Source organism: Coenobita brevimanus, chromosome 57 (assembly GCF_032717465.1).
Source record: "Coenobita brevimanus isolate Jiangsu-jjx chromosome 57, ASM3271746v2, whole genome shotgun sequence".
NCBI lineage: Eukaryota > Metazoa > Arthropoda > Malacostraca > Decapoda > Coenobitidae > Coenobita > Coenobita brevimanus.
Genome location: NC_137010.1, coordinates 3933601 through 3960534, shown reverse-complemented (window position 1 = coordinate 3960534; position 26934 = coordinate 3933601). Strand labels below are relative to the sequence as shown.

General features: G+C 40.6%; 2 protein-coding genes across 2 annotated transcripts in view; one reads left to right on the top strand and one right to left on the bottom strand.

Moving 5' to 3' along the window:
* The window catches only part of LOC145402060 (uncharacterized), a 100047-nt gene that overhangs the window by 27070 nt on the left and 46043 nt on the right, over positions 1–26934 (top strand). The window lies entirely within an intron of this gene.
* Positions 6193–7465, bottom strand: LOC145402073 (uncharacterized). Its single transcript, XM_080274177.1, has one exon. The coding sequence runs from the start codon at positions 7463–7465 to the stop codon at positions 6344–6346; it is 1122 nt and encodes a 373-aa protein (XP_080130303.1). The 3' UTR covers positions 6193–6343.

The window sequence follows — 26934 nt, the reverse complement described above, 5'->3', positions numbered from 1 at the left end:
AGAATAGAGTTTGTGTGATTTTTCTGTCTTCATTATCATCATCACAATCATTTCCCATCAAATGATGAGGTTGGGATTTTTTTTTTTTTAGTTATAAATATAAATTATTTGACCACTTCAGCCAGATGATGTATTTTGTTTAATTCTTGCTCTCCAGATGATTTTATTCATACTATTGGGGAATTTTCAACCTCTGGGAGTCAGATATAGCCTTTATTAGCCCCTTCAAAGTAAGAGGTTCCCCGTGGGATGAATAAAGAGCTACTTTCGAAAGACCTCTTCAGAGTGAAGAGGTTACATGTGAGTTCCAGGTATTAAACATGAGACATATTATCAGGACAGAACGACTGTAACCACTGTTTTGCTACTGAAGTAATGAATGTTATGTACAGAGTGTGCACTGTTTGAAGATCAGATAATTACCATTTTCAGGTGATCATTAGCATTTTAAAAGAAATAAAAAAATGGCTATGACCTCACTGTAGCTGAAATGTAGATGAAGAGAAAATAGAAGCTGAAAAGAGAGCAGATATTAACTACATAAGCCATTTTCATGAGTACTCATTATTATATTTTTATTAGACAGCACCGAGTGGTTATATCTGTAACTGCCCTTCTACATATTTAACCATCAATCTATCTATCATTTTTTTTTTTTTAACTATGTAAGGGAAAAGTAGGGGGAAAAAATACTGTGTAAGGACAGAAAGTGATACCTCTTCTATCATGAACACATTAGACTGTAACATAGTAATACTGGATGGCTGTAAACTGAGAGACAGAAGAATGGCAGTGACAAAGGAGATGTGCTCCTGTGTTGACATTAATTTCTGGTACCATACTTAAGATTATGTTAAAATGAGAAAATGAAAGGTTATGAATGATACCGCATGAGTGGATGATGAGCCATACAATTATATCGGTTAGAAAATATATTAGTTACCATATGATTGGATGATGTGCCATACAGTTATATCAGTTAGAAAAAATATTAGTTACATTATGTTTTCATGGTACACAGGATCAAAGAAGCATCATTGCATACTTTGTGTAAAACAGGCTGACACCACAACTGATGGCTGGATGCCCAATGACTACATCATGTTGGTAATTATGCTTTTACAAAATGGTAGAGCATTTCCTGGTGTAATTAAGTGTCACACATTCAGATGGTAGTAAACATCTTGGGGCATCAGCAGTTACAATCATCATTTAGGATATCATTGGACCGCTCATGCAGGATGCTTTTCTGATCGTATGTACAATATTTTTAAAGGCAAAAATAACACAGGTTAAGTATTGTACAGGACAGTACTTAATCATCTTATAATCAGTGTTTTACATCATTGCTTCACATATTGCAAAATTGCATTGTTTAGAATGAGAGGAGGGTGATTATGCTCTTCTGATAAACATACTTAAAAAATATACATTGTCTGCAGGTATGCTTGGTGAAAGAATTTGGTAGATTTGAAGTGGAAATATTAATTCCATAAGCACAATGGAAGTTCAGAAATTTTGTTGTTACTACTAGCAAATGATATTCTGTAGCATTGAAAAAAAAAAAAAAAAATTATGGCAAATGGATAAGAAGCCTTCTTCAGTAACCCAGGTAGTATGATTATTAGGTCTTTTAATCTTGCTACTGCCTGATTATTGTATTTAGATTTGGGGAGACCTCTCTTAGTGAATGGGTTAAATGCTTTCTCTGTATTTCATTGCCTCTCTGAAAGTGATATGACCTGGCTTTAAATAACAGAACTATATGTGGATTTGAATAATCTCAGTGGTACAGTAATTCTTATATTTTCACTTTTGAGAAATATAACATGCATATAACAAAATCCCATCACTCCTAAGACTAACTTTACATTCTATTTGGGGTTTTAATGGTTTTGGTAGTGCAACAGCATTTTTATTTTAATTGTTAAGAAATGTCAAATATGACTCTTGGCTAACCCTAAAAAGTAGCTGGGAATGCAATGATCTGTGTGAAACAGTAATTTTCACATTTTTAACTATTGAGAATACTAAAACCTAACACACCCATGACTTGTTTGGTTAAATTCATAAACCTGTGGGAGAGTAATGATTTTGGTGATACTGGGTATAACCGTTTTCATTTGAGAAATGTGACATGACTCGTAACAAATCCACAACTCCCAGTGCTGTCTTTTGAAGCCAGTTTGAGGACTAAAGGTACACTCAGTGTTATTACAAGCATCCCTTTTTCTCCTGAAAACTTTTGAACCATACATACTTATTTCTTTGTGGACATTGTGATTTTGTTTCTTTATTAAAGGGAACTCTTGCTCTTAGACCTGTCAACATGCTATCCTAGTTGAGTTTGCATTGCCATTTAGTCAGATATTCTTGTACTATAAAGCATACATGAACTGGACTGGACAAGAATACATTTTGTTTATGTAATACAAACTCTACAGTGTTATGAGAAAAATGCTTTCTAAGTTGCATAACCTAGCACACCTTGAACTATAGCTATAATTATTGGGTTTTTAATATATACTGGCAAGCTAAGGTTTTTTTTAGAAGCAATACTGGCCAGAAGTTGGGTACTGTAAATATTGAGATATGTAGCATTTCTCAGTACTGAAGTAAACTTTATAGCATTATCACTACCATATGACCTGGAGTCTGTAAAGCACATAACATCTTTCACTGTGCAGAAAATAAGGATAACAAATGATAAATATTTAACCTTTTTCTCTAGTTGAGGCTTCCTTCACCTGAACCATAATACAGCATCGGGGGTGTTCCAAATATTAACAACTGCCTCAGCCACATGAAGAGTGAATAAAAATAATGCAAATGATGAAACAGTAATAGCAGTACTCCACTCCATTACCAAAAAGTATGGTGAAACTAATGCAGTGGTAACCATAAAGAAAAATTACTGTAAATTAAAAATTGTAATATACAGTATAACAAAGATATGACCATGGCCTGTATTCTCGTTGCTTAACCCATACCGCGTTGGCAAAAAAACAAAGATACCCCTCTGTGACTGCTGATTTTGGATTTTTTTTTACCCCCTGACTAAATGGGCTTAATACATCAATATAAGATCCCTGGCACTAATAAAAGTATCGCCAAAGCCAGAAAGTTGGTTGAATTGAGTAAAGTTGGTGCCACTCAACATCTGAAATCTTCAAGTTTACTGAGAGAGCAGAGCGGCTGCGGGCTTGTGAACCGATTTTGGATTTTTTTTTGTGGGTAAAATGGCTTAATACATCAAAATAAGATCCCTGGCACTAATAAAAGTAATCACCAAAGCCAGAAAGTTGGTTGAATCAAGTCAGGTTCATGCCACTCGTCCTCTGAAATCTTCAAGGTTACTGTGAGAGCAGAGTGGCCATAAGCCTGTCAAGACCGTCACTTGCCTCCCGCACTCCTAAATCAGTGTTGTAAGCGTAGCAGAGAAATGTCTGAAGTTAGTGAGATACATTATTACCTTCCTTTATACATTGGTTGCTTGCAACAACTTCTCAGTGTTGCAGGATGTATATCTATGCCACTGGCGATTCTGAAGGGGACATTGATCTACGTTGCTAGCGCAGTATGGGTTAAGGATGCTCCTAGCACTGCATCCTTAACGATTTATTTTTGGATATGCCAGTTAATATCTTTTTGTATGTTATAAATGTGGAGTGTGGCAGCATTAGAAAGACTGATGTAATGAAGGAGGACAGTAAGATGCAATAAGCAGACAAAAGCACTTAGGAAAAGGTGTTAGGGAGCACTCCTAACCTGACAAAAATACAGACACATGACTCACCTATCTTACTGATATGTAATTAAATTTGTAAGTTTGCCTCTAGAGATTTCAGCCCTCATAGAATAAATACAGTACACTTACTACATCAGAATACACACAGTTAGTCATTATGCAAGAAAACTAGTGGTGATACATGTGGTATTACTGTACATGGTATTATATACATGCAGATTAATACTACATGTGTCACACAATAAGGCATTTGAATGTTGTGTAACTGGGCTTGCAATGATATGTAACAGGAGATATCCTCTTATGCATACCTCGCAGAAAGTGAATTTGGATAATCTAATGTTGCAAATATTTATATTTGAGCTCAGTTATGTTTTTATTCCATGTATATTTTCAAGTGGGTGTCGGGCAAGAGATAAAAGTCATGTAATCACTATTTTAGACAAAACAGTCATGGATGTTTATAAAGAAAACTGGAAACATAACTTTGGTAATTTGGTTGATTTAAAAAGAAAAAAAAGTTTAAAACCGTAAACACCGTCCTAACAGACAGCGCTATCTTCAGATTGCTTCACCTACCTCAGAAATATTAAGCAACATTTGGTGATAGTTGTGGTGATTGCAGCAATTGTGTTTTTAGAATTTTAATATTTGAAAATTCACTTTACCAGTACTATTTAATATGATGTGGGTTTTATTAATTACCGTACTGGTAGTCATTTTACACTGGAGGAGATAAACATATTGATATACTGTATATATCTTGTGTGCTTTTCTTATAGTTACTTAGAAAAATGGTAGATTGTACTGGACTGACTCATTTTTTAAGTTATGGTAGATGAAATCTGGACAACTGGCAGTCTCCCTTAGTTGTGTATGGTTCTTGACCCTTGCTGAGCTACAGACTTCATGTGGGACACAGTGAAGGTCTGCACAGGCCAAGCTGCAAGCCTCATATGAGGTGGAATTTAAACTGGTTATAAAACAGTGACCCAGAGGAGGTAAACTGCCTTACAAGGAATCAGGCCAACAGGATTAATGTATTACAGTATATAATTATGAAATACATACCAGTAACTGTGTTACACTGTGATAGTGTATGTTAATACTGAATTGGAAATATTGGTCCTTAAATAATTATATTGCATAGTGAATTGCAAGTTATATTGAATACTATATGGCACGATTCTAAATAAGCACTATGTAATGAAAATCTATATTCTTGTAAGGACACTAAGAAATTGAAGTACAGTACTGTATTTTAAGAGAAAAAAAGATTGTGATAATTAAAAGTAGTATGACTGATATGTGAAAAAGCACAGTGCATTTAGCAGGGTTATATCTTACATAAATTATCACAAAAGCTGCCAGTACAGAAGATGAAAACACCCTGTACAGTATTATGTGAGACCTGAGAATAGAGGGCAGAATAAGTACCCCATAGTATGCTACTATGCAAAGCACCTCTAACATTGTAAACGATGCCCATAGAAAATAGAATGTAAATTGCTTCCACCTTTATAATGAATTCTGTAACTGTGGAAGCATAGCATAAAAAGTAGGTTAATGTCAAAGCAGACCTGTAGCAATGGAAGCTGAACTATGCTGCATAATGTAGACAGAACGAGGGGCTTTGGTCCTTTGCAGTGATTAATGATTTTCAGTATATGAAAGATATCAGTGCAAAGTTTTGAATATCTTATCTTGTTACTACATGAAAAGTTGTTCATTTTCTTCATTTCCTATATTTAGACTTCTATCAGTCTCATTCCGTCTTCAAAATTGCTGATCTTTTGTCATCTTCATTAATTGTAGGAAATATAGGATTAATCCATGTTGCATCAAAATGGCACTCCTAACATAAAGTCCAAGGGTATATTTTGGCTCATGGTTTAGGAGCTGTTTAAACAAAAGTCTTGGTTTCTGACAGAAAACTAACTACAGTTGGTACAGTACATTAGTAACTACATTGGAAAATATTGTGGATACTGTACTTCATTAGCAGGTTAATAGTATAACAACGTCAAGCAAAGTTTTTGTGAAATGAATACATTACTTATAATTTCAAATTATTTTAAAATTTGTGTTCTTATTAGTCACAGCATTTAGTCCATGTACCTATTAGCTGTTATAGCAGTTTAGTTTGTATGACTGCCCGCCTGTTTACATGTGGAATGGAATGTGGAATTATTTGAAGAACTAACATTAATGGTGTGGATGAACCTAAGACACCAGTAATTTAACTTCATTTCACTGAATGGAAGGATCCAGTGATGCTATTCAAGTTAAATTTTTCCTTTGTGCTTGTAACCTTGTTTAGATCAGGGAGATAAGTTAATCAAGTATTAGATAAGTTTATGCTTCCATAACTCGTAGGTCATACTTTAATTACAGTAATTGCCTGTTTCATCTGAATGGTATGCAAAACCAGCATTGCTGTTCAGTATAAAGAGTGAATTTTGATAATACTGAACAACATTGAGAAATTCTTTTGGTTAAATTAATATGGACAGGTTGAGAATATGATACCTCCAGAATGTCAGACCTTTGTATTAATGTATCTAAGTGCCTGGGCCTAGCCTGATGTAGCAGGCATCATATGACGAAGATAGAGCCAACAATGCCATTATCAACGAGGAAACTTATGACCTCGGCCAGTGACTGGATTCCTTCTTCTGTATGGAGTCCTCGGTCAAAGTACCAAGTCCCAGAAACGACAAACTTGTGGATGATGGTGAGGAAGGCATGAAGGAAGTTTTCACCAAGGTCTCTCATTACGTCGAAGTAGGATAGTTCTTCAATGATGCTTGCAGACTCACGGCGCAGCAGGGTCTTGTTGAATGTGTTGCAGTAATCATCACAGAGCTCAGTGTAGCGCTCACGAAGCATCTCTCCACCCAGTAGTGTTAGCCACACCCAAGCTGCATCACGGAGTGGGGATGCCTCAAGTCCATCTCCCCCTCTGAGCCTTATTGCAATGACGTCTTCTTCATCCTCTTGGCTTGGGATCCACACATCACGGATCAGAATGGGCCCTATGCTTGGGACTCGAGTTGTCTGCATGACAGAGGCGAACTGGAGGAACTGTGTTAAGGTTGGAAGGTCAGATTTTAGTGCCTCAAGCCTTCTGACAGTCCGCTCCTCACCACCTAGTGCAGCCTCCAATGCACCCACCATGATTGAGAGGTTTGACTCAACTACATGAAGCCGAGATATTTGTGCTGTCCACCGGTCCTTCAGACACCCGGGCTCAACCAGCGCTCGTGCATCATTTGTGTTCTCAGTTGTGCTTGTTATGTTGCCTGCGTTAATATTGCTGCTACTAATGCTGTCATTGTTCCTTATTGCATTGGTACTTGTTTCATTGGTCTGTCTTTCTCTACTTGTCTGTGCTTTGTCATCACTAATCATCTTGTCCTCATTATGTGTTCTCTTATCCTCACTGGTGCCTTGCTTTGTCTTAGCTTGTTTTATTAGAGTATCAGCATGTAGTGTGGCGAGGACTCGGGTGACCAGGAGTGCGTGTTCAGTTGTTAGATACTCCAGTGGGTACATCTGGAGTCCCCTTGATGTGAGATCAGAAGGTCGGGCAGGGCAGATAGTGATTGCTCCGCCTCTGTAGATGATTGCATGGTCAGGGGCACCTCCCTCCCCTACCTCAGGACCCTGGAAGCACTCGGGACTGCACAGGATGTCGGGTGTCACGGTACCAACCATTTTGCCTGCAAAAGAAAACAGTGATTATTGTCCTCTTCATCATCATCATCATCATCACTATCATCATCATCATCACTATCATCATCATCATCACCATCATTTTCATCATCATCATCATCATCATCATCATCATCATCTGTCATCACTCATCTTCAGTCATCATCATCATCATTGTAATGCTATTTCCCCCCCTCAAAAAATGGGATGGGTAAAGTCCAAAAATAGGAAAAGGAAAGCATACAAGTACTGTTTACTCAGGTATCAAGCCCTGAAACTTGGTTCCAACTTGCAATTGAAGCAGTTCACATGATGGAAGTTGATAAAGTGCCATACACTTTTAGGTCATTACAATACATAACTAAAAAATCAGTTATATTGCATCTGTTTGGGAAACTTGTAAATTATATTACTGGTGAGCAGGAAATATCATATGATGGCAAGTATTTATAAGGAAATTGTTATAGGTTTGTGTGCTAGCTAGACAGACAGACAAATAGATGGCTCTGTTGATTGATCAGTCAGTTGCTGGATAGACAGAAAGATAGATAGATAGACAGATAGATACTCTACTAAAGGCTGTAGAGCTGAAAACCATGAAGCCTATGACAGTTATTATGTAGTTATATAGATATGTGGATATTCCACCAAATACCATTAGAATGCAGTCCAGAACACCCATCTCAGGTCTAGCCATATAAATTCCTCTGATGTGAAAATTGCTGGTTGACGAGGCAAAATTCGCCACCATTTCAACAGCCAGCAACAGTCTTTTGCAGTGTGGCTGTTGGTAATGTTTTACAAAATGGTGTGTTATTGCTGCTGCTTGTAAGGTGTTGTTTGTTGCTTAGAAACTTGTTTTGTGTGTGTGGTGGCCATGCACTATTCTCTTTTTGCTATGATCTCAGTCTATGCTGTATTAATCTTTTTTAAGTGCTTTCATTTTATTTCATTATATGTAGAACTACTGTATTATGTGTTCCATAGATAAAGTTAAAATAGATTAACTTGTATAGCTAAATAAAGATGGGTGGGTGAATTGAAGACAAGTTTTAATAATGAAAAAGAATGAAGAGAGATGAGAAGTAGAAGATAAAAGGGAAGGCGAGAGGAAAAGAAAAGAAAAAGGTGAGGAAGAGGGTAGAGGATTGTGAAGATTAGTAGTGAAAAATGAGAGAGAGAGAGAGAGAGAGAGGATAGCTTAAACAATTTCATCTTAACAGGAGCTATTGTGTGTGCATACTTGTGAGCGTGTCTGCATGTGTGTTTCAGAAGTGCACATAGACATGTGTGCAATGGATCTCTGGTGTGAGAGCGTAATTTATGTCCATGTGCGTATGTTTAGGATGTGTTTGTGTAAATGCATTTTGGATGTGTGTTTTCATGTTCCAATTTCTGGTATCTGCCAGTTATATTTAGGACAATGGGAAACAGGGTTATGATGATGATGTTTTTTATGTGATGGTAGTGTGTGCATGTTTGTATAATTTGCAGTGATTTGTGTGTGTGTGTGTGTGTGTAAGGAAGTGCACACACATTGGCCTGACCTAATGTTTACAGTTAGTTGTGTGTTTGTGTGCATCAGTAATCTTGTGTGTATCTCAGTGTGTGTACATAATAGGGTGTACAGACCTCTGAAAGGACTTTATGACTTCAATGAAAATGACTGGATTTGGCCCCACTTTGTCTGATGGAAGGAGAGAGGGAGGGCAGGGAGAGAAAGAGGGAGGGAAGGGGAGAAGCAGAGAGATAAAGGAAAACATTGGGGAAGAAAGAGAGGGAGAAAGGGAAGGAAGAAGGGGCAACAAATGTGGGAGAGAGAGAGAGAGAGAAAGAGAGAGAGTGACTGAGGGAAGGGAGGGAAGGAGAGGAAGAGGAAGGGAAGAATTAGGGAAAGGGAGGGAGAAATTGAGTGGAGGAGGTATTTGAGGAAGAGTGAAGAGAGGAAGGGAGGAATAGAGGTATGGGAGAGAAGAGGGAAGGAAAGCGATGTAGAGAGGGGAATAGAATGTGAAAAGAAGGGGGGTAAAGGAAGGGAGAAATTTAGAAAATGTGATAAATAGCAAGAATAAATAATACCTGTATGTCATTGGATTGAAAGGGTAACATTTAATAATGACTTATTATACGTATACGTATGTGTGTATATATATATATATATATATATATATATATATATATATATGTTTGTATGTATGTATATACACGTAATGATAATACCTGTATTCTTTCATCCATCCATCCATCATCCAAACCTATGTCACCCCATGAGGAGCGTAGGAACCCAGGGCTAGTCAAGTTGATCGTGACAGTTTAGATGAGAGTGAAATCTACGCTTGTTATTTCTCTCTCTCTCTCTCTCTCTCTCTCTTGTCATTTTTATGCACGACATCCCTTCTTTTATCATCCCCCCCCCCCCTCTCCCTCCTGCCATGGGCTACTAAACAGGTTGCCCAAGGTTATACCCACCCCGCCCTTTTTCACCCCTCCTCCCACCCCCTTCCCACTGTTTAACCCCTCTAACCCTTCCCCCCTTATACACCTTCCCTCTACCCTTACTCTTCCCCTTCCCTTACCTATCCCCATATACCTCGCCCCCCTACCCCGTTTCTTACTCTTCCTTGTTTTTCTTGTCCCTACAGTACACTTCCGTATTTCTACCCTCCTCTAGTCGTCATTTCTGCCTCTGCCTACCTTTTCTCTCTCCCATCCCTTTTCCCTGTCTCTTCCCTTTCTTTACATCTTCCTTCCCCATATGTCTTCAGTTTCCTCCCATCCACCCCGTCCCTCCCTTTCTTCCCGTATCATTCCTCCCCTTCCCATACCTTTTCCCTCTCCCTTCGTCTCTCCATCTCTCATACCCTTCCCTTTCCATCACCTCTTCCTCCCCTCCTTTAACACAGTAGCCGTGAGGTGGACCCAGTTGTTTCGTTGGTTCGGATTCCTTTCTGTAATGTACTGGTGAACACGTGGCTGTTGTTTCTGCGTCATTGTTGTTTATAAGAAAATCTATCTTGATTAACCCACTCACTGCCAGAGGTCTTCTCAAGGTGAAATTCATCAGGCAGTAGGAATAAAAAAGACGTAATTGCGCTAAAGGGGTTAATTTTTTCAGCACGGGGACAACAGTTGGGTATTGTATACTGAGTGACGCCAAACAAATAGTCCTGAGGGGAAACTCCCGGAACCCAGGGGTCAGTGTTGCACAGGTTGCATCAGTGAACACGAAAAAAGGCAACGGTGGACACGAAAATAACAACAGTAATAGGTCATAGCGAACTTTATTAATCATCATTAATCAGAATTGAGTAATGTAAAAATGTTGTTAAAATTATAATGCTATTAATAGTTGTCAGACCCCAATAACGAAAATTCGATTAGAGCATCAGTTGCATGAGTAACTGGAGTAGCAGCAGCAACAGCAATAAGGATAATGATAGTAATAATAAAAATAACACTGATATTGTGTCACCCTCATTTTCTATAGCCTGAAGGGGGCACTGTTATACCCCGCCATTACTTTCTGACATTGCGTGTGTGACTTCCCAGGTCCCTTAAGGCTCAGATTACCTTCTAAGTACTCTAGGAACAGCTCCATAAGAGCCCCGTCTTCCCCAGGGCTGGCCATGGTGAAGGTGTGGTGCTGTGGTGGTGGTGGAGAGAGGAGGTATGGAGGGAGTGGTAGGAGGTTTGGAAGAGAGTTGAAGATTGGAGGGGGAACGGTGGACGGAGCAATTAGTGGTGGTGGAGAGGGATGGGGATGGAGTGGTGGTGGCGGTGGTGGTGTCGGGAGGGGGAATGGAAGAAAAATGGAGGTAGGAGTTGGAACGGTGGAGGAAGATATGAAGAGTAGTGGAGTGGGATGTGGAGGAAGATGGAGGGGAGTGGAAGTGTTGGAGACAAGGAAAGATGTGTAAGACGATGGAGAGAAAGGAGAACTGAAATTGTAAAGTGGGGAGGGACGGATGGAAGGGTGGAGGAAGGTGGGTGAGGGGAGGAAGAGGAGAGGGTGGGAGGAGGGAAGTAGGAAATATTCTATCCCTCCTCTTCGTATCCTCAGACTTTCTCTCCTGCGTCCAGTTTGCCTCCAGTATCCCTCAATTTCAGTCTTGTTTTGTCTCGTGGCTGTTTCTTGCTTGTTTCAGTTTCTCCTCAGATTTATAATAGTTTGAATCTCCAGTGTCATCCTTTTTTTTTTCTTTTTTCTTTTTTAACCAGTGTAGTTTCTGTTCAGTCTGTCCTGCTTTGCATCCAACTGATATATTTAATTTTTCTCTCGTTTTCTCTCCAGTCTTTGCATTTGATCTCTCTCACTCCTGTCTTAGCCCACCTGTAATGTTTTTTCAATGTCTGTTTTCTCCTTTTGTGGTCTTATCTGGCTCTTATCTCCTTCCCACCTCATTAACATTCTCCTTCTGCTTCATTAATTCATTTGTTGTTCACTATTTTCGTTTTTGTTTTTTTATAATCGTTTTGAAGTTCATTAAGTGTCTGGAAACTGCATCTGTGGTTTAAATATGGTGTTTTTGTTTAACTTTTTTATTAAGTGGTGGAGAAGAGTAAGGTGTGTGTGTGTGTGTGTGTGTATTCCTTTGTTTTGGTCGCGGATGCCAGTGTAATGTGTGTATTTATGTATGCGTCATATTATGTCATTTTGTTTGTTGGCAGATATTATATATGCATTTACGTATCTTGATAGGTATGTGTTTTGATCTTTAGTATGCACGTATTCGTATTCGTATCTTACATGCAGTACGCGTATGTATGTCTTATATGTGTATTTTCATTATGTATGTTTGCTGTGGATATATATGCCTATATGGCGTTATTTTATATACCTTCAGTGTCAACCACCCTTCACCGCTTTCTCTCCTCCACCGTAAGAGGCAGGCCATTTCGCGGTCAGTTCCCGCCCAAACCAGTTCACTTGGATTTGGTTGGTAATTCCCGGACTGGTATCTATGTTCAGTTTGGTGACAGGAGAGTTCATTTCGAAATCACCACTTTTAACGGTTTGAATCCGGGTGACTTTTTCTTTTTATAACATTCTTCCTGCCACCAGATGATTGTATTCGTTTTTGCCTCTCGTACTGAAGAGGTTTATTAATGTTATGTATATATTACTCTGCCTGGTCGAAACGTCTGTTCTTATCTGATTGAAATTGTCAGGTAATGGCAAGATTATGGTGAAGAATGTCTCTGGGTTCAGAGGGTTAATGTTAGACTCGAAAAGCAAATTAATTTTACGTATTGTATAAAAGTTTGGCTTCAATTTGTGTCCACTTTTTTGCGTTTGATTTCTTTCTCACTACTTATGAATTCGTAGTTAATGTTAATAGGTGTTAAGTTGAAAATTGGCCACGCAGTTCGATCTTAGCATTAATTTGGTTTATATTCATGTATAGTAACGCGAAGTTCGCTGATTGTGATGTTTTTGGTTGTATAGTGTACTTAATTTTCCTGTCTTCATAAAATCGGAAGTGTTAGAGAGGCTGTATTTGTCTTATTGAGATTTATTTGTTTATATTCGAATTTCATTATTATTATTATTATAAGAAGTTTCGCCGATTATGGTACTCTTGATCATGTTGACGTTGGTAATTGAATTTTGCCCCTGTTTATGTAAATACTCGACGTGTTTAAAGTGGTTTGTTTAGTCTTCCACTTGAGGATCATTTTGTTTGTACGTGAATTATGCGCCATCTTTGTTTGTATTGGTTCAGATTTCTCAATATTTGGGTCACATGTCTAGGTGTGTATATGTTGGTAAAGTTGTCTCGGTCATCCACTTCCGGTGTTGTTTTTGCTGTGTTTTCATTTATATTCACGTGTCACTAATTTATCACATTTCCCAGATTTCTACACTTTAATTTTGCTCATTTGATCCATGTTTAATTAGCCTTTATTGTCATCCTTCATTTTTAAAATACCGTACTGAATGAGCTGTTTATTTTTCATTTATTCGTATTCTGCGTGTGTGCCAACAGTTCAGGATTACAATACAGGGCTTGGGTTTGATTATCCGTTCCAAGTTATTCATAATCAGGAGTATTTATCTCTACGGATGCTGCTGTGCTAATATATCGCTCGTTGCTAATTGGTTAACGTATGTTTATTTGAAGGAAGGATGTAGGCTGGTTTAGTTTGGCCGAATTTCTGCAACTGCCATTCCCATAGTTCCCTCTTTCGTGGTGTAGGGGACCGAAATTAGGCCAACGGAGGTCAGTATATATAAGGTTAGATGACCAGCATGGTCCCCGTGATGGCAAAACATGATTGAAATTCTCCAGTCGCCTCTTGCGGGGTCGAACCCGTGCGCGTAAGCAGGGCAATAACTCTAACCACTAGACCAAAGTATATCCAGTTTTCACTTTTAATGCATACTTATCCATTGGCCTCTGTTCATGTATAATCCATTGGTTTCTGCCTGACGGAGCAGGGTCATTCCCACAATTTTAATACTACTTTGTGGTTGCATGAACTTCGATGAATCTTAGCAGGTTGGAATGTTAAATAAATCACTCAGTTTGATTACACTTTGCCATAAACAAAACCAGAAAAGTTATGGATCAACGTCAGTTCAGAACAAACTCGATATAGTGGGTCAGTATGTAGTATGAATTAGTATACAGTTCGTATGGAAGTACGTAGTATGTATATTTTCACTATCTCACTATGGCTTCTGTGCGTTGGTAAGTACAAATTTTGCTACGCAGATACGCAGTTCGTCACACTTATTTTCACTGTTTCACTTCCTGAATATTTTATACATTTTAGTTATGCTTATCATGTTTGTCAGTGAACATATTATAAGTCAGCGCATATGTGAATTTTCATCGTATTCCACTATATAATGTACTTTTAGACCTTCGACATTTATACACACATTCTATCCTCTTTGCTTCGGTGCGTCAATTTTTCGCAAACTTATATTCAGGTGCGGGCGTTTATTTCACCTTTCACTGTAGTTTATCTTACCGCATTTCACAGTGGTTTATGTCTGTACACAATTGAATTAGAGGTACGGATTGTTATTGTTGTGTCCGGGATGGTGTGTGTGACGGTATGTGGAGTGTCGCTAGCGTAGTGGAGGTGTGAGGGAGACTGGTTTAGGTCTAGGACTCCCTCCCTCTGTCTCTCTCCCTTCCTACCCTCCCTCCCTCCCCCTGGATCATAACCCTCCCTCCCTCTCTCCCTGGATTCTACCCTCCTTCCTTCTCTGGACTTTTATCTGTACCTTTCCTTCCAGATGCTGTCTTATCGCCCTTCCATCTCACAATCCCATGCGGATTCCTGGATCTTCTCTTTTTGATGTTATTGTCCATTTCTCCCTCATTTTCTGGATATTACTCTTCCTTCCTTCGTTCATTCCTTCTTTCCTTCATTCCTCCCTTTTTACTCCCATCCTACCTCCCTTCCTCCATATCTTCCTCATTACGTCCCTCCATTACCCCTGCTTCCCCTCCTCTCTTCCTCCCTTTTTTTCCAGGTAATTCCCCTCCCCCCTTTGAATCGTACCCATCCTCCCTCCCATCTCCCTCCCCTTCATCTTCCCTTCCCTCCCCGCTCAGTCTCCCTCCCTCCCCGCTCAGTCTCCCTCCCTCCCCCTCATAATACCCCGCCACCCCTCCCACTTCAGCCTCCCGTCCTTTCCTCCCACCCTTCACTCCCAGTCCCCCCCGACAGGCCCCTCCCCTTCCCTCTTTCTCTCTCTCTCTCTCTCTCTCTCTCTCTCAAAATAACAAACATAGGAAGTGAGATAGATATGATTGGCAGGAAGCTGAAACTGATAGAGGGAGTTTAGTAGATACACGCTGATTATGCAGTAAGTAAATAGATAGGTAGACTCAGTAAATAGATATAGATAGATTGGTTGTGTGTGTGTGTGTGTGTGTGTGTGTGTGTGAGAGAGAGAGAGAGAGAGGTCACGATGGCGATTGGCTACGTGGAAGTGATTAAACAAAGATAGACATTTCCCCTCCACTGCTACCGATAGACAGCATGATAGATGAATGGATAGACTTACGTGTGAAGTGGATATAGTTTGATAGATACTGGCAGCTAAATAGTTAAGATTCAGGCTCCTATGACTCAGCATAATCGTCTGACATTCGCTGAAATAAAATACAGTACTAGACTTATTAGTACACAGGCTCGTATGAATCAGCTGAATAAAATCGTCTGGTTTAAGCTGGAATAAAATGCGAAAAACACGAGCGTGAGAGGGTTTGTTGGATGGATGTAGATAAGTATAGGTAGTTTGATGTAGTTATATTAGTAGATTTGCAGGTGACAGTAAGATAATTTTCTGATACTGAAGGCAATAGGTAAAGTGATGTAACCCTCATATGGGCATGACAACTCTAGCACTGTCTTCTGTTCTACCTGAGGCTATTCGATGATATTCAGTGTGTTGTGGGAGCCAGACAGTTAATATAGACGTGGGTGTATGATAGTAGGAATAACCAGGATAGATGGATTAATACGGTATAGTTAGATAGCTGAGTACACGTCGCCAAATGGGGTTGATCGCAGGGTGAAAAGTTCCATAGCTCCGGTCCCTTTGTTGCAGGGAATAGTTTGAGGCTTTGAAGGTTGTTTATCGCCTCACTGGTAGAGATATATTCATTGGTAGGGGTTTCTTCACCGGTAGAGATATATATACTGGTAGGGGTTTATTGACTGGTTGAGGTTTATTCACTGGTAAAGATACATTCAATTCCTTGAGTATTCACAGGTAGTCTTCTCCGTTTAGTGAATAATATTAGTCGACAATAGCTACGGTAAAATTCGTATGTGTCGCAGCCATTGCAGTTGGTGAAAGTCATAACCTGCGCCATGCTGTTGCTGTCACTGTTACCTCTCATATTAGGTCCACTGCAGGACGGGTAGGGTGCGACTGGGTGCGAGGACATGCAGAGGTATGAAGGGACGCACCAGACGTACAGTACTTACACCCACTTTAAATCCCTTTTGGGTCTGGGTTTCTCAGTAAAGTACGAGTAAAATCATAATGCTGTAGAAGAAAAGGGAAGGAAAGACCGAAAAAAGACAGATGTGTGACAGGGTGCTTGATTGGAATAGATGGCATGGTATAGTGGCGAAAGTGATGACGTAAGAGCCGGGCTGGAGGAACTCATTCAACCCGAGGACCTCATATTTTTCTGCTTACTTTTTTTTTTTTCAGTTTAAGGGAAGTTTTTGGACAGTGAATATACAGTATGTTGTATGGGGTATATATATTTTTAGGTCGTTTGTATTATATTTTATGAAATGTATTGCTGACCCCTGCATCTTGAAAAATCTCCCATCCCCCTACCTACTTCCATCACGTTCCTCTTGAATCCTGCCTTTCTCTCTCTCTCTGTTTCAGATTTCTCCTCCCCTCATTCCTACCTGCATCCGTCTTTCGTTTCTTTCCCCCCTCCACCTGGATCCTGCCCCCTTCCCTCCCCCTCGGTTTTTCCCTTTCCCTCCCCTCCCCTCCCATCTCATTCCCTTCACCTCATGCCTCTCCCTCCTTCCCTTCTACTCTTGCCTCTCCTCTTCGCACTCCACCTTTCCCTTCTCTTCCAAGTCCCTCCGCACTCATCTCTCCATTTCTTTCCTTCTCCACTTCCATCTCCTTCCATTCCTTCTCTTTCGTCACTCTCTCAAATCCTTTTCTCCCTCCCCTTCCTTCCCGCTCTCTCCTCTTTCCTCTCCCTCCCCTTCCTTCCCGCTCTCTCCTTCCCTCCTTTCTGTAAATCTTTGCAGGTTCCTTATCATTTCTCGTCTAGGAGGACCGATGTAGTGATATTGTACCGGTAGGATATGATGTTATAATTCCTCTCTCAGTACCTACATCACGTGCCCTTGCGTGTATGTGTATGTGTGCGCGCGTCAGTCATTATTCAAGGCGACAGTGACAGTGCCGTGTGTGTGTGTGTGTGTGTGTGTGTGTGTGTGTGTGTGTGTGTATTCCATTACGAAAACCATCTCCTTATCGTAAATAAATAAAATCATGACGATAACAAGAATACGAAACAGCATACATTCTCAATACAAATAAAAAAAAAAAAAAAACACTAGAGGAGCGAAGTTAATTTATAAGTTGGTATGAATGGATGAAAAGATAAGTGAATAATTATGTAACTAAATCGGTAGGTAGGCATTCCAATCGATAACTAGAAGGAAATGGATGAGCGGTGGGTATAATGTGTAAATAGTGTTGATAAAGGAGGTGGGAATTAGTTTGATAAGTTGGTGGGCAGGTAGGTTGGTAGCTTAATTGATACCGTTAGTGGATGGGTAGGTATGACATTCGTAAGTGAAGAGGTACACGTTGGTAGGACTAGGTTAGGTGAGACGGTTGGTGGTTTACGGAGGACGGTAGGTAGGTAGGTAAGTAGGCTGTAGGAAATATTGAACAGCAGGTGGAAATGCGTAGGTAGGTACGTGGGCATGTATGTAGGTAGGAAGGAGGGTAAGTAACCGTCAACATAGATAGGAATAGTGAGTAGTAAAGTAAAAATGAATAGGAAGATTACAGGCTATTGTAAGTAGGTAACAGGATAGAGTAGGTAAGTAGGTAGATGTGGTAAGTAGACTGGTAGGTAGATGATGTAAGTTAGGTGTGGTAAGTAGGCAGGTGAACAAAATACAGAAGTTAATTAAAGCATACTTAATTAGTTTTGTAGCAAGTTATTCTCTCTCTCTCTCTCTCTCTCTCTCTCTCTCTCTCTCTCTCTCTCTCTCTCTCACTGCTATAAATATTCTTGGCTGAAGGGAAGGATGAGCATTACGTAAAGTGCAGTACTGTAGAGCGTACCCGTAGATATATATATTGTTGGAGGAATCTCTCTCTCTCTCTCTCTCTCGATACCACCGTTTTCTCCATTTCGCATATTAGCTCAGTAATTCGTTTTTAGTAATTATGAAAATCCAACCGTAGGTAATGTAGTTATCTAATTCTAGAGTATTTTTGGGAGAGAGAGAGAGAGAGAGAGAGAGAGAGAGAGAGAGAGAGAAAGAGAGAGGGTTTTAGTGCATAGTTAAAACAGTTCAACAGTGTATTGTTAAAACCGCACAATAATTTCTTCCACATTGTTTTGATTTTGGAGCATGATAGAAAACGGACTTCGGAAATGTAAGAGAAAACGTGTGCAATGTAGGAAGGACTCGTATTTTTTTCTTTAAAGAGGTTGAGGAGCCGGTTGAGAGAGAGAGAGAGCGAGCGAGCGAGAGAGAGAGAGAGGGGGGGGTTAAATGGCCAAAAATGTTATAAAGCAGATGTAATACGAGTAAGGTGCTACAAAAATGGAAAAGTGATGAAATGGAGGGGAAGAAAACCGTCCATGTAAGGTACAATAAACGAAAATAGGTGAAAAAATCGAGCAGCGACAAGAAAGAGAAGAGAGGAGAGAGATTTGTAGCAGAGGGAAGAAAGAGATGGGAGAAGAGATAAGTACAGGTATATATTGTAGTCCTGACTGACAAGGCCCCTCCTCCTCTCTCCACTCTTCTAATTATCTCTTCACTCCTTTCCTCCACACGTTTCTAGTCTCTCTCTCTCTCTCTCTCTCTCTCTCTCTCTCTCTCTCTCTCTCTCTCTCTCTCGTGCTGGTCAGACTGTTAGGTTTATTTTATTTCCTTTACATTTACCCATCCGTGTGGACCTGTAGTCTGTTCACTCTGACTTGGTCGAGACATTCCTCCTTCTATGGCCAAATTCCCGTAGCTCAGTAACACCCAGACAATTGTAAAGCCATGTATCCATTCCACAGCACTTCTTCGTGACTAGCACCATATTCTAGAGTTCTGTTCTTGTTTTATCTCGGCATTCAAGATGGAGAGATGGCAGTTTTACGCCTAGTTAAAGTGATCGGAGGATAGTTGTTACATCTATTTTTCCGGGACGTAGCACCAGTTATTTTTCTCCCTTAATGGTTCTCGTGTAGTTAATAGGCATAAGATCTAAGCCTACTTCTTCCTTTTCTATTCCCCATTCGTCTCACTCGAGGTCCAAAAAACCTCATTATAAACCAATAGGCCTCGTGTTATCTCTGCTTCCAGGTGTCCGTCCTCCTCCTATCACCATCACATTCCTCCTCCCGTCTTCTGCCCTTCCCTCTCCCCCTTCATTAATTCCTTCTGTATAGACCAGCACGTGTGTAATAAAATTTGATGGTGGCCTGATTAAAAAAATATATATATATATATTGAAGGAGTCCAAGGAATTACTGGCGGTGACCGTACATACGAGGTGTAGGAATCCGAGGCCTGTACACCCTTGGCCGGATTCAGATCGATGCACAAGGCCTTCACCCTGATTGACGCATACCCTAGTAAAGTACCTGAGAGAGAGAGAGAGAGTGTGTCTTTCATTCCTCTAAGATTGAGTCCTTAACGTGATGGGATGGTGGAGGGTATAACCATTTGATATTCTGTACATTTACTCAAGGGTTTTGCTCACATAGTAGAGTTTTATAACTCTCAGTACCAGCACCTGATATCCATGTATGATTAGGTACAGGTGTTAGATAATTAGTGCTGTGGCTGTGAATGGTATGGGTATACTTTGTGCTGTGTGTATGGGTGTGTGAATTGGAGAAATTTGTGGTTGTGTGTGTGTGTGTGTGTGTGTGTGTGTGTGTGTGTGTGTGTGTGTGTGTGTGTGTGTGTGTGTGTGTGTGTGATGTATAGCCTGTGTGTGTGCGTGGACGTGCCTGTGAACTATGCAACACTTGACCTTTTCCATCCACTGTCGCTCTTTTTTATTTTTTTATAATTATCAAGGGGAATTCCGCCATGTTGTAATAAATGTCGTATATCATGAGGGCTATTATCTTGCCATGAAAAAGGAAATGGTTGAAACATTGAGAAAAGAAATGGGTAAGGAGTGTTTTGATAATGCGTGTTGTTGGTGTGAGAGTGTCGGGGAATGATGATGATGATGATGGTGATGATGATGATATTTATGAAGGTGTGATGATGATGGTAATTATGGTTGATGTTAGGTTGATGATTGTGGTGATACGATGTCATGATGATAATGATGATGATGAGGGTATTTATGAAGACATGATGATGGTGATATGTTGGTAGTGATGCTTATGTCGAGTTGTGGTGGTGATGATGGGAAGATGTTACTGATATTGTGATGATTATAGAGATGCTGAATTTAGAATGAATCTGATAGTTTAGGTGGGGATGTGATTCTGGTTGGTGATGATATGAAGGTGGTGATATTGAGTTATTGTGGTGACGATGTGATGTAGTGAAGATTGTGGTGGTGATAATTTTAGTGATGATGATTATGATGGTTTAATTTAACTTAGGAAGAAATTATATCCTTAATCTTTCGTACTTAAGTAATTTTTTCAGATTATTTTATTCAGCTGAGAAAACCCCACCAGTGGAAGGGTTAATTTAGTGGTGGAGAGAGAGAGAGAGAGAGAGAGAGAGAGAGAGAGAGGTGCATAAGGCTTCCCTCCTTATGCAGACTGTCAGTTATCTTCATAATGGATGTCTGTCAGTCTTAGTTATCAGGCGGAACCCTTTCAGAACGATATATATATTTTATTTTCTGCTGTTGGTGGATTATTTTCAGCATAAGAGTATATAGTATCCATTAACCCCTTCACTACGATTACAAGACCACCAGGATTAATAATAATAATAATAGTAGTAGTAATAAAAATAATAATAATAATAATAATACCGGTATTAATAATAATAATAATAATAATAATAACAACACCGTAATAATGACTCATATCATCATCATCATCATCATCATCATCATCATCATCATCAACATCGTTTTAACCTAACTAATCATCAAAGCATGGGGTGGTCATAGTGGTAATAATGATGGTAAGAAAATAAGGCAGCCCGTCAGCCCGTACAGTAGTTGGTAAAATATAAGCCTGTTCGTAGATCATAAATTACTCTTATTATTCCTCCTGTGTGGTAATGTTGCTAATTTTCGTAATAGCACACAATTTCCCTCCCTATCCCCCCCGTCTCTCTCTCTCTCTCTCTCTCTCTCTCTCTCTCTCTCTCTCTCTCTCTCTCTCTCTCTCTCTCTCTCTCTCTCTCTCTCTCTCTCTCTCGGTCACATTGCTTTATCCCATTTCAAGGTCAGCTTTACCGACGCCATCCTCTACAAGGTCAGTTCAGTGGAGAGAGAGAGAGAGAGAGAGAGAGAATGTGTATGTGAAATATGTATGTGTGTATGTGTATATGAAATTTGCTTACATGAGTGTGGTTGTGTGAGTGCATGCGTGTGTATATGTAAAGGGGTTTGGAAACGTTGTGTATGAGGGAGGGGAGTAGGATGTGGGTGTATGTGTATGTGTAGCAATACATACGTTGATAGTCGTTATAAATACTCGTATGTTTGTGTATATTTGTGGGTGCCTGTACGGTTTGTGTTTTTCTGTTTGTGTGTGTATGTTTGTATAGTGTGTTTATGTACAGGATGGGTATATTGCTTTGTCACTTATGTATGCATAGTGTGTATGTATGTCTTCGTGTTTGTGTGTATGTGCACATGTGCGTGAAGCCAGAGAAGTGGTAGACATGCACACCTGTAAGTCTTGATTCCACCTACCTCCTTTCAGAACCCTTCTCTCTCTCTCTCTCTCTCTCTCTCTCTCTCTCTCTCTCTACATCATTTAGGTCTCTTCTATTTTCTCTTCTGTCTGTGTGTCTGTCTGTCTGTCTGTCTCTCTCTCTTTCTCTCTCTCTCTCTCTCTCTCTCTCTCTCTCTCTCCATCATTTAGGACTCTTCTATTTTCTGTCTCTCTTCTCACACATCGTTTTCTCTTTCCTTCCATTCCCCTCCTCATCTCTCCCTCTCTTCTCCCATTTCTTATCCCTTCCCATCGGTTCTTTCCCCTCTCCCTCCTTTCATTCCTCTCTTCGACCCCTTCCCTCCCCTTCACCTGTCTTGGTTCATCAATATGCTTTATCTCTGCCAATCTGTCTCCCTAATTGTGATGCCAGGGTACAAAGTAGAACACCCTCAAACGTCCACTCGCCCATCGACGGAACGGGGAAACTTATTGATCTGCCCGTCTGTATGTCATTATTTTTGTGTTTTTTTATACCCATTTTTTGCATACTCGACTGAGAGTATAGATAGGCTAGGCAGGTAGTTTTTCGAGACACAGCAGTCCCCCCACACGCGAACCCATGGCGCGACACACCTTCGCATGCCACCACTCGGGCATTAATACTGACCCATGTGTATTGAGATGGTTGTATATGAGAGGCAGGGATTTTTTTTTTCTTCATACTTTTTAGGTCATATATATATATATATATATATATATATATATATATATATATATTTATATATATATATATATATATGTCTGCCTATCTACCCATCTGTCTATCTGTCTAAATATATTTACCTGTCAATACCTACCTACCTGCCTTTCACAGGGGCGAACTCTGTGGACCGCACGTATCCTTCTAATATTACCTGTCACTTCAGGACCTTTGAGAGAGAGAGAGAGAGGTCTAGCTACAATTTCCAACGTTCATGCATCACAGTTATTTTTTTCAACTAATATTTCACACCTCCTTTCAAGTCAGTGCCACCAACAAACATGTGGTTATGTCAGGGTTGCCACGTTTACCAAATGCTAGGACTTCTGCTACATAATCGATGCTGTCCCAGGTTCAAATGTTGCCACCTGTACATGAGATAATTCAGGTGTATCATGCAGAATAAATCGCTTAGAAAACTGTGTCCAAAGCCACGTTTAAAATAACCCCAAGAATCAGAGTGTCATGCGAGAAGGCTGGGAACATGTGGAAGGTATCTTTTGTATAAGGGGAAATTGCTTGGGTGGTTACAGTCTCTCCGCATAGAGACAGTGCTGTGTGTGTGTGTGTGTGTGTGTGTGTGTGTGTGTGTGTGTGTGTGTGTGTGTGTGTGTGTGTGTGTGTGTGTGTGTCTGTGTCTGTGTACTTACGTGCTTTGTGTCTGAAAGGGCCAGGGTGTATGGATGTGAGTATAAGGAAAAACTGATTTTATCTGGTACTGTGTGTGTGTGTGTGTGTGTGTGTGTGTGTGTGTGTGTGTGTGTGTGTGCTTGCTTACGTGCTTGGTGTCTGAAAGGGTCTCTGTATGTATGTAAGTGGGAAAAAAGTGACTGTCTGGTATTTGAGAGAGAGAGATAGAGAGTCAAATGCTTGGATGAGACATATTTGTGAAAGAGAGAGAGAGAGAGTGAGTCAAATGCTTGCTCGATGTTTATGTATTGATGGAAATAGATGGAAAATCAGTGGTAGATGAGATGGATAGATATTAGTATAAAAGATAGGACAAGTTTAAATAACGATGGGTAGATAGAGTGTGACAGACCGACAGACTTACAGAAATGCAGATAGACAGACAGATAGATATAGATATTGATAGTAGAAAAAGAAGTCGACAGCAGGCTAGAGGAATGAAGTGATGTAACTCTAGACGGGTAGAGGACTGATGTGTGTGGATGGAGGTAGATAGATAGATAGATTGATTGATAGATAGATAGGCACAGGAATGAAATAAAGGAAGAAATAAAGGGAAGAGGCAATTGGCAATGTCCTGTGTAGCCAGACAGCCACCTGCATGCACTGCCATCTTGCATGCTTGAGAGAGAGAGAGGGAGAGAGAGAGAGAGAGAGGACTAATGTAAACAGTGATCGGCGAATTTTAAACAGTTGGCGTCCTGGAATTTTTAAAACCGGGATCGTTACTTTTATCACACCTACTCCTCCTTTTACCTTTTTACCTTCCTCCTTTCCTTCCTTTCTTCCTTCTTTTTTCCATCATTGCCTTTTTTCCTTCCTTCCGACCGTTCTTCATTCCATCCTTCCTGCCTTCCTTCACTTTCGTACTTCATAGCCTTCCTTCCCTCCTACCTTCCACTTCTCTTCCCCTCCTCTTATCTTCCTTCACCTCTCCTATCCCTCCCCCTCCCCTTGATCCTCCATTTTTCGCTCTCTCCGTCCCTCTTACATTGCTCCTCTCCTCTTCCCCTTTTCCTCCTTCTCCTGTTCGTTCATGACTTCTCCACGTACAGTATTCCCCTCTTCCTTCTATTCCTCATATCCTCTTCCTCTTCCTCTTCCTTCCTTCCATCCTCTCTGGTCTTGTGTGGAGAGAGACGTTAATGTCTAAAGATTCTAAGATTCTCTCTCTCTCTCTCTCTCTCTCTCTCTCTCTCTCTCTCTCTCTCTCTCTCTCTCTCTCTCTCTCTCTCTCTCACACACACACACACACACACACACAGGGATACTGCCATGTCATGTGATATGGCGTCATCGGTATTGATAAAGGATATTGTGTTTGCCTACGTGTATCTGTCTGCCTGTATCAATGTCACTGTCCCTCTGGCTGTTCTTGTTTGTCTGTCTGTATATTTCTTTGCGTGTGTATCGATTTAGTGTCACCATCAGGAGTCTTACGCTGAACAAAATCGTCTGGCGACAGCGTGAGTAAGGCCATAAGACCGCGGCCTGAGGGGTTTAATGTAGGCTGTTAGTAAACCCTCCGCGATGAGACGCTTGCATTAACTGAATAAAATCGTTTGGAATTAAGAATAAATTGAGGCGTTCTGTTGTTACCATGTTTTTGAAGTTTGAAAAGTGGGTTAGTGTTACCGTAGACTTTGCAACTTTAATATTGGACTCATGAAAAACATTGATTTCCAAGCGTTATTAGGAAGTAGGCATGTGACATCCGATTTATTTATGCATTTTTTTTTTCTATGTTAAGGAAGTTTGTGCATAGATTTAAGGGGTTACCAATAAGAAATCAGATGCTTTGTAACCAATGATTATTGACATGGCATAATTATTCGTGAGAAATGGAACTGACTTGCCGACATACTGTTATTCTGCATGGTATTATTATTTTTATTATTATTATTATTATCATCATCATCATCATTCACCATCATTGACAACAGTAGTAGTAGTAGTTGTCTTGATTTTCTTTAGCTGTGACTTAGCATTTTCATCCTGTACTAAGTGCGTTTGCTCAAAATTCTTTTTTCCTCTGCACACCTGCTATGATGATGAGTGTGTTCAAGGTCATGTTCTTCACCTTGACGCAGCGTGCAGTCCTGTAGAGTCACCTTCATCACTCCCCCGCACCACCACGTAGTTTGGAGGCATTTGTTGGTCTCGCTGCTGTACTGCATGTGTGAGAGTCTGTGTCCCTCGTCTGGGTTGTATCACTGGTACTGACCTAACCCAACGCATCCCAGCCCACCCTAACCTTCTCTAAACCAACCCAGTCCAACCTAACCCAACCCAGCCAAGTATTGTCAAGCCCAACGCACCCCAGCCCTCCCTAACCTTCCCTAACCCAACCCAGTCCAACGTAACCCAACCCAGCCCAGTAAACCGCATGTATTAGAGCCCACCCTAAACTTGTCTTAACCAACCCAACCTAACCCAGTCCAACCTAACTTGCCCTTACCTTACCCAGCCTAACCCAGCCTAGCCCTAACCCACCAAACCCAGCCACCATAAACCAACCCATCCCAACATTACCAAACCGCAGCCCAACCCAGCCAAACATACCATAACTGATTGACACAGTTTGGTCTGATCTACGAAACTAACAATTTCCAATCTAAGCTGCCATTACCTGACCTCACCTGAAATTAACTTGGATTTACCTGTAACTTACATGTGACCCTGATGACCTGAGAGAGAGAGAGAGTACTTTGTTCCTGATATCCTTACATGTAATTAGGTAAGGTAGAAATTTATAGAGTACAAAAACGAAAAGTTCTGTGTGTGTGTGTGTGTGTGTGTGTGTGTGTGTGTGTGTTTTCCTTCAGTCCACTGGTCACGTGATGGTAGTTTGCCGAGTTGTTACATCCCCTCTCCTTTCTCCCTTCCCCCCCCCTTCCTCCGTCCTCCTCCCCTCACCCCCCTGTATCCTCCCCGCCTTTTCCCTCTCCACCTCATCAGCTTTCTCCTTCCCCTCCTCCCCACTTTCTCCCTCCTCACCACCCCACCCTTCTCCCTTCCCCCTCCCCCTCCGTCCTCCTCCCCCCACCCTCCTCTATCCTCCCCGCCTTTTCCCTCTCCACCTCATCAGCTTTCTCTCTCCCCTTCTTCCCACTTTCTCCCTCCTCACCACCCCACCCTTCTCCCTCCCAACCTCTCACCTTTCTCCCTCCCCTTTTAGGCTACCCACCTTTCTCCCTCCCCTCCTCCCCCCTCCATCTTCCCCACCCTTACTTCAACCCTAGTGAAGTTGTGCAACGCTTCCTCTCTTCCCCCCCCCTCCCTCCCTCTCTTCCCTTCCACTGCCTACCTCCTCTATCCTTCTTCTCCTCTCCCCTATTCCCCTTTCTTCCCTTTCCACCTTTTTTTTTTATTTTTTCTTAAATCCCCTACCTTTCCCATTTCGTTTTCTCCGGCCGTTTTTTTTTTTTTTTTTTTAATCTTTGAGTTCGTTTTCTCTTTCC

What these genes read in the sequence shown, in the direction of transcription:
- LOC145402073 (XM_080274177.1), bottom strand. Translation starts at nt 7,465, where the DNA reads ATGGTTGGTACCGTGACACCCGACATCCTGTGCAGTCCCGAGTGCTTC.